Source organism: Melanaphis sacchari, unplaced genomic scaffold (genome assembly GCF_002803265.2).
Source record: "Melanaphis sacchari strain LSU unplaced genomic scaffold, SCAv2.0 Contig73_pilon_pilon, whole genome shotgun sequence".
In the NCBI taxonomy this organism is placed as follows: Eukaryota; Metazoa; Arthropoda; class Insecta; order Hemiptera; family Aphididae; genus Melanaphis; species Melanaphis sacchari.
In genome coordinates, this window is record NW_020271525.1 from 253682 (window position 1) to 262169 (window position 8488).

Sequence of the window (8488 nt, forward strand, 5' to 3'; positions counted from 1 at the left end):
CGTAGTAAGATATTTAATGTTATTTAGTAATTTAGGTATAATGTTTATGCATAATTATTAAGATACGTATTATGATAGGTATGCAGGAATATATTATAGGTATGTAAAAAAAGAATCAAATCAATTAATATTAAATAGTATTGTAATTAATATTTAGAATTATAAAAACGTATATCTAAATAATAGATACATATTACATATTATATAATAATATTATGTATTGGCTGTGGTCTGATATGCTATCTACGCGTTGAATAATTTAAAATAATTTCGATAAAATTATTGAATTTTAAAAGCGAATGATTACATATGTATTATACCCATCTCATAAATAATATAAGTAGCAAAACGTATTAAATTTACATTCGGTATAATCGACATTATATTGCATTTTCAATGTTAGAGTAAAATCGACCCATAAATGAATGGATTATCTGTGTTTTGTTGTAAATTTTCTCTGCAAATGTTTTTTATTTTTATTACTACTATTTTGGCTTAATATGTATGTATATTTATGTATTTTTTATTTTTGAAAAATAACAATCGGTTATAGTTATATAACATTATTATAATAAGAAGTTACGTGATAAATATAATTTGATTATTGGATTGCGGGTGATACCATTGGTGTGAGATATTTACATTGTTAAATCAAGGTATTTTGATTTGGAATTAAAACTCAGATAAATATAGAGTATTAGTTATGAAGAACATACCTACATAAGGTTTTAACATTTTGAATGTTACATGCGTATAATATTATGATGTTATGTTATATATCGTGTTATAATAATGTGGAAAAAATACATGCCGTAAAAAAGTAATATTGTATTGTTATTGGTCTTTATTATTTTAAATGTAACATGGTCCCAGGTGAGTTTCGTTTATTTTGATTTTTCATATAGAACAATATCCCTAAGGTATTGGGGGATTTGAAATAGGTAGGTATAATAAAATAATATAATAGGTACCTAATTAAGTAAATAGCATATCATATCACAAAACAAAATAGTTTCACAGCCGATGATTATTTTAAAAATATACAAAATTTGAATAATTAATTATTATTAGTTTTGGTGTAATGCGTAAAAAATTATTAAAAAACCCTATTCATAAAAATATTTAATATATATGTATGTATATAATCCGTCAGATATTAAAACCAGAGATAATCGTTTAACGATATTTTACCGATTTTTCTAACTATATACATACATACATATATATATATTATATATATAATACGATTAATATATGAGCATTGGGTACGAGTACATAGTTTTTATTTATACTTCGATATGATGATATTTGATGTATATGTCGTTGATTAATTTATATTTCCATCGAAATGTCGTTAACATGGATATATTTTTCATCTGACTATCCAAATAATTTGAAGATGAAAAACCGATACGCTAAATATTGATTATAAAATGAAATATTATACCTGCTTATATGAATAATCTACTGAAGCATTATTTCCGCGAATTAAACAATAATAATTAATAACGGTAAATTATTGATTTTGAATTCAAGTATACAAAAAACATATAATTATATAAATTATAAATAATCAATAAAATTTTGCCCATCATCACAAGTGGATAATAGTTTAAACATTAAAAAACAAAACAATTATTTTAAAAAGCGATTGGCAGATGGTGCTTAAAATTAAAAGTTAGGGAACTTAACTTCTTTGGCTGATTTATTGTTTTCAGCCACCCAAACCGAACCACTTTGAGCCTTCTGTAACACGTGAATTAGCGCACGTCCCACACTTTGGGCTCTAAAAAAATCGTAAATATTTTCTTAAACAGTTTATATACTTCGTTGATGATTAACATACGCTTGGGGTGCTTGTGATGCAACATCCTTATCCCAAAGATGTATAAAATTGGGTGATAATAACGCCAGTTTAACATCCTCGGGTATAGCATCAGTCAGAGTCATTCCTGGACATAAAGCGATCACTCGAATCCCTGTTAAGTTCGTGTGGTAAGGATCCTAAAATGTATTAAGTAGTGAAAGAACAATATCGTCAATATCTATAGTAATACAATTTCATGAATAAAATACACTACAATACTGTGTACTATTTAGTGATATTAAGGTACAAATTGATAGGTAATTTTAACTAATATTAAAACTAGTTTTAAAATGTGAATTAAATGTGAACTAGGTTACTAATGACTAAAATATAGTCGAATTTATAATGAAAATCAGTACATAAAAAGTAAATTTAATACTATAATTTAACAAAAAATCTAAAATGAACATTAGTTTTATTTTTATACTTAGTGCTATTACTATTATGATATATAATTATAACAAAAAGGTAATATTATTTTATTTATAATAGCTATTTTAATTTTCGAAACATAATTGGTTTAATGTAATAAGATACATTTTAATGGAAATATAATTATAGTTATTGCCTTATGCCATTAATCAATGTATTGCGGTTACAATTTTAAATTACCCAATAAATATTTGTAATAGTATATTTTACAAAAAATATAATATTATATATACTCGTATTATATAGGTAGGTGCATATAATGTATATTATACAACTCACCCCAAATGACCTAATGAAACCAATTAGGGCATGTTTGGTCGCCGTGTAGATTGGCATGCTGGGACATGGTTTATAACCCATTGTAGACGAAGTTACGACCACTGTGCCACCACGACCTCCTTTGTCCTTGCCCATGAGTTGCATGGCCAGTAATGTGCCTCTGATGACACCATTCTATGTTATATACAATAAATTTAAATTTATTATCTTATCTTTTTCTTTATAAAACCACAAGTTTACAATATATTAAAAAAAAATTATTATTTTTCGTTTGTTTATGTTTTTGTGCATACAAAAAAAAAAAAAAAAATCCGCGAAGAGATTAGTTAAGAGTCAGGAATTTGTCACATTAATGATAAGAAAAAACAAAGTTTGAAAATTATTTGTTTTTTCATAGTTGGAGTGGGGAAGGGGTAAAAAATTAACTAAACGCGCAAATAGATAATTTAAGAATTATGATTTTTTACATGTAGGGGTAAACAAATACATTTCTGAAGTATTGGACTAGTTTACTAGTTGTTTTAAATTAGTAGAACTCTTTTTTTCTGCTTAAAAGTAGTTATTAATGGTAGCTCAATAATACATAATTATATAGTTATTCTTATTGATTGCTTTCAATGTATCACTGTCAAGCGTCAAATGTTATTTCCTTAAAAAGTAAAGAAAAATGTTTTATTTGAAATAAAACAATTTTGATTTTAGCAGTTAATAAATAACTAATAACAGTTATTTATTTCGAATTTTACAAATTAAGAAAAAAATGAGAAAAGTGTAATAAGGCGTGGTGGTCATCGAACCCAAAAAAATACGTGCGTGACTGCATAATCGTATATGTTTAACATTTCCCGCATATTTTTGTAAATTGTAAATGTAGTCAATAGGGGTGGTATTGCGAAACTGCTAGAATTTTAAATATTTATAATATTAGTTATACTATTTCATATGTAATATATACTATATTTATTCCTTTGTGCTACAATTTTAAAGTTCTGTCTAATTCAAAATTTTTAACGAATAGTTTAGTTATAATTACTTATATTATAAATTTATCACGATCTCACAGCTAATAATTAATTGTTGTATTGAGATAGTGGTTTAAAACATATTTTCAGGTTTCTTTTTTTAAATAAATAAAATTTGAAATGAAACGATTTTTAAATTCATTTAAAATAATCATTAGTTAAGTACTTAAGTATAATATTATGCTAAAACCGTTTATTATTTATTTATTAAGTATATAATAATTTAATGTTTAATTAAGAAAATTTATTTATATCTTATATAATTGTATCTACATTTAGTTTGTTTTTAATATCTGCTAATCAACTTAGCATTTAAATTAAATATAATTACCATTAACCATAAATCATAATTAGTTAACAGTTTTAAATTTTAATGTTTGGTATATATAGTTCTAACTGTTCCAAAGTCAATAAATATATTAAAGCATAAAAAAAATAATTTATGAACTCCCACATGTATAATAATAATATTAATAAAAATAGTAAGGTATACCGTATTACCAAGTTCACATCCACTTCGAATTCCCAGAATCGGTCGTTGAACACACCCGCGTTATTAACCACTATGTCAAGTCCACCAAAAGCTGCTATAGTTTTTCGGAACGCATCTGAAAATAATAAAGCATATGTCACATATAAAATTAGATTTAAATTTATACTTATGTACTAACTTTCTTAGGTTAAGTAAAAAATATATAACAATAGCTAGGAACATCTTATTGTAAATAATAATAGTAAAAAAAAAAAAAAAACTATGGACAACTAAATCTTACACAAAAAAAAAAAAATCACAAATTTTTCAAAATTAATTCCCGAGATACTGGATTTAAGGCTCTTTGCGTGTACAATAAAAAATTTCATAACGACGCGGGATTACTCTATCTTTTACGGCTCTACCTATAGCAATATAAATATCAAGTTAATGTAAAATCGGCGAAAAAACCTCTAAATCAAGATCAAAATCATGTCTATCTTAAGATATCTTCCTAATAGACATGAAAGCTAATCAGACAAAATATTTCTCTCTTTTATTATTCAATATAATGTATCATATTATCATATTTTTATAAAAAAGCATAAATTATAACTATAGATATATAATATATTTTTTAATATAATAATTGAGACAGTAAGTTTGCAGCATTGTGAAAGTACAATATATTTTAACATAATTAATTAAATAATAAAATGTTCAAAGGTAGGCAATTAAATTACAAAATACATAAATTTGATAACAAAAAATAATTTTTAAGTTTATGATTAAAAAAATAAATTAAAATGATAAAATAAAATACTTTCATACCTCAAAATATTAAAAAAATCAGAAGTGTAATATATTGTAAAATTGCTAATAATATAAGTAAATTAATAATATACTTTCAAATTGATAATGGATACAATTAGATTGTAATAATAAATATAAAATGTATCGTATTAAATTAAAGTACTTTTCTAGAGTCAACATTACATGGCCGTTTTTATCAAAACTATACTACAAAGCATATTCTTTTAAAAAATACATTTTTTAAGGGTAGATGTTATGTTTTTTGATGTGGTGGGAGGGAAAATTAAAATTTAAAATAGTGGAGAGATGCTATTCCTTGTATCCCACCTTCGATCAATCTGTATGTACTCTCATATAAATTTTTTGAATATTGTAAAAAACAATAATTCATTTTTAATATATTTTCTTGAATAAATAAAATTTATAGAAATAAAATTTGTAAGTTTATACAAACCAAAATAATTATAATTATTTTTTTTAAATGGTTCTCCGTTTAATATTATAATATTTTATTAATTATTATTGTTCTTTAATAATTACATTATCGTTAATTTTAGTAAATTTTGACTAATGATTAGTATAGGTTATCCTATAATAAAAAAAGGTTAAATCAATAATTATAAGTAAATTTACAATATTATACGTAGTTATGTAAATTCTACACAATTTTTGTATTTATTTAAGTCATCTTTAACAAAATTGCCGTAATAATGACACTACATCTAAACATATATATTGCTTTTTTTTTGCTCATAATTGTATTGTAAGTTATTACCTTGAAACTGTGGATAATCGGTGACGTCGCATGGACAAAATATTACTTTGACGTTTCCAAATTTGGCACCTAATAGGTCGGCCAATTTGACGCCAACTTCTTCATTAATATCACATATGGAAACCTGGATACGTAATACATAAATAAATATACATTATAAACTTAGATTTACTTAAATATATCAATGTACTCGTAGCAGTGTTGAAGATATAACGTTATTTCTTAAAGTATGACAACTTTATTGTAATTTAAATATTATAAACGTGTAGATTCAGGTTAAAAGGTAATGGTCAATTCTCCCTATTATAAGGTAAATTTTCCGATTTTTAAAATTAGTAAAATCTCCAATAATAAACTCTCTCAGTTCAATATTATATAAACCGTACAAAACAAATATGTAAACTTTCTCGAGTCAACATATGTTTACCTAAAGGAGATAGGTGTATTAACTTTACTGAGTTGTTTTAATATTTTTTTTCAATTTAAATATTCATATTATACAAATTATGAAAATTAAATTAAAATTTATTTTCAATTTCACCAATGTTTTTGTTACCTAATATTTTGTTAGTACTCATATGTTGACTTCAATAATAGCTTATTGTATTATTATAAACATTAAATTATAATGATGGAATTTATTATGTATACACGAAGATATAACAGACTCAGGAAAACTTACATACATCCTTCAGGTAATACTGAGATAGATCAGGTAGAATTTATTAGTTAACTTATAATCATCCAGTTAAAAGTCTTAACTTAAAACATATGTTACACAGATGTGCATCAAACATTGACTATGGTTATTTACAGCTAAGATAATGCCTATACTTCTATAACATTGGTCATTATATTCTGAACTCTTCTGTTCGAAGAAATAATTAAGGGTAATATGAGCTTTATTTATTATAATCAATCATGTGATAATTATTAGAGGGGGATGAGTGATAAGCGAATTAAAGACCCATGTGCAGTAGGTACAAATTAAAAACGTGTAGAGTACAGATCTGTAAACATGTAGTCGTATTGTAAATTTGTTTAAATGTGCTTATATAGCGACATACTCAATACAAATTTATTGTTTAGTAAGCTATAGTAGCTTATTTGAGTTATCAATTATTATTGTACAGAAAAATATACGGAACGATTATTTTAAAATATGGATACTGACTTTATTACAATAAATATTGTAATATTGTGTACACAACAATGTAGTTATTGGCGATCCTGAGGAATTAATCCAAGAACAAAATTAGAATGACAAATTAAATAGTGTAGGTACTACATTTATGTTGTATGTATATTATGTTTTTTTATATTAAAATCATATTAATTAAGTCTCTCTATCGTATACAAATGTTTTGTATATTTTTATCATTCATATGATATAATTGCACAAAAACTAAAAAAAAATAGTAAACTAATAACAATTGGGTATTATTAATTAAATACTAAGCACTTTTTATTACTTAAAAAGTTTTGTATAATTTTTATCTTTCACATATTTATTTTTAAATATTTTAAATAGTGTTACTAAACAAATCTAATATTTATTTATTTTTTTTATGTATTTTACTCGTATTCGTTGGTTGTCTACGTAAACGTTCAATCAATAAAATATGAGTGAGGGTATTTAAGTTGCAAGGTAAAACGAAGTTCTACTCAATACCCGACTTTGAGCATGATAGATCCTAAACGGGAACACTGAGTATATCACTATCACGACGATGATAAAGTTTTATGTGCAGAACTTATAGCGCCCGAAACATAAATGAGCTTCCGTATCTACCACCGGTGGCATCAACTGTACAAAATAGTAAACAACTGTCATACAAGTCATACAATTAAATGAAATCTTACTTTGGCTCCGTTTTTCAGCAGCTCTTCGCAATACGCGCGGCCAATGCCGGCGGCCCCGCCTGTAACCATGGCGACCTTACCCTTGATGTCCATCGATCGCAGGACTGCGGTCCGGTTGCGAGAGATATAATACTATGATAATAACAATTTTGGCACCTAATACGCGTTTGTCGTATACCGCGGGCACTTCGTACAATAATTTCGATCTACAATGTTATCGAGTGTTCGGGTTATTACAATGAAATACAAAAAACTACGTATAAACTTGCGGTAACCCAACATACGCGCCGCACGAGTGTGCGGTATACACCAATATTGGTCACGAAGAACCGCGATACGTCGTCACGCGGCAGTGTCGTTGACGTTGTCGGGCACGTCGCAGCGGCACATCATTACTGAACAGGGCGTATATAGGACTGTACACGTACGCGAATTATTATTGTGTCACCGATCGAGGTGTATGCGACCAACGGAACCCGCGGCTAAAAATAATTGTTGATGTTGAATCGGAAGGGGAGCCGTGATGTACGAATTTTGAAAATACAAAAATTATAAAAATAAAATAAAACGGTTATGGAAAACGATTTTGGCGCGGTACGACGAGATGATAATAATATCGTCGTTTATATAGTAAACAAATACGACCGCTGATGACGGCCTCGCCCTTGCAAACGACGCCCACGCCGGCGCCGACTATACGGACTATTGTCCGGCGTGATGAAAATGCGTCGCCGGCAGCAGGAGTTTCGCGCCGCCGTGGGGAGCGCTACGTGTGATGAAAAACCCCTCTCGGGGACATTTTCACGCCAGCAACACACCCTAGAATCCGTTTTCAAAGGGGTCGGAAAAAATAATAAGTCACGAACTCGACGACGGCTTTGTGAAATTATACGTAGGTACCTACCTACTGGTCACTTGTAAATTACAAGTGATTTCGTAGGTATAGGTATTGACATAGCTTAAAA

General features: G+C 27.0%; 1 protein-coding gene across 1 annotated transcript; it reads right to left on the bottom strand.

The window, feature by feature from the left end:
• Positions 1-1603: 1603 nt before the first annotated feature.
• LOC112600969 (15-hydroxyprostaglandin dehydrogenase [NAD(+)]-like) lies at positions 1604-8211 on the bottom strand. The gene is made up of 6 exons (XM_025348338.1): positions 7524-8211; positions 5661-5784; positions 4102-4208; positions 2579-2752; positions 1847-2004; positions 1604-1786 (listed from the first exon to the last, which is right to left on the bottom strand). The coding sequence occupies exons 1-6, from the start codon at positions 7614-7616 to the stop codon at positions 1672-1674; spliced, it is 771 nt and encodes a 256-aa protein (XP_025204123.1). The 5' UTR covers positions 7617-8211; the 3' UTR covers positions 1604-1671.
• Between the last annotated feature and the right edge of the window lie 277 nt (positions 8212-8488).

Excerpts from the sequence above, each read along its gene's own strand:
- LOC112600969 (XM_025348338.1), bottom strand. The coding sequence starts at position 7,616 with ATGGACATCAAGGGTAAGGTCGCCATGGTTACAGGCGGGGCCGCCGGC. Across the intron at positions 2,753-4,101 it reads TCGAAGTGGATGTGAACTTG|AATGGTGTCATCAGAGGCAC; the intron begins GTAATACGGTAT and ends TATATAACATAG. Across the intron at positions 1,787-1,846 it reads GCATCACAAGCACCCCAAGC|AGCCCAAAGTGTGGGACGTG; the intron begins GTATGTTAATCA and ends CGATTTTTTTAG.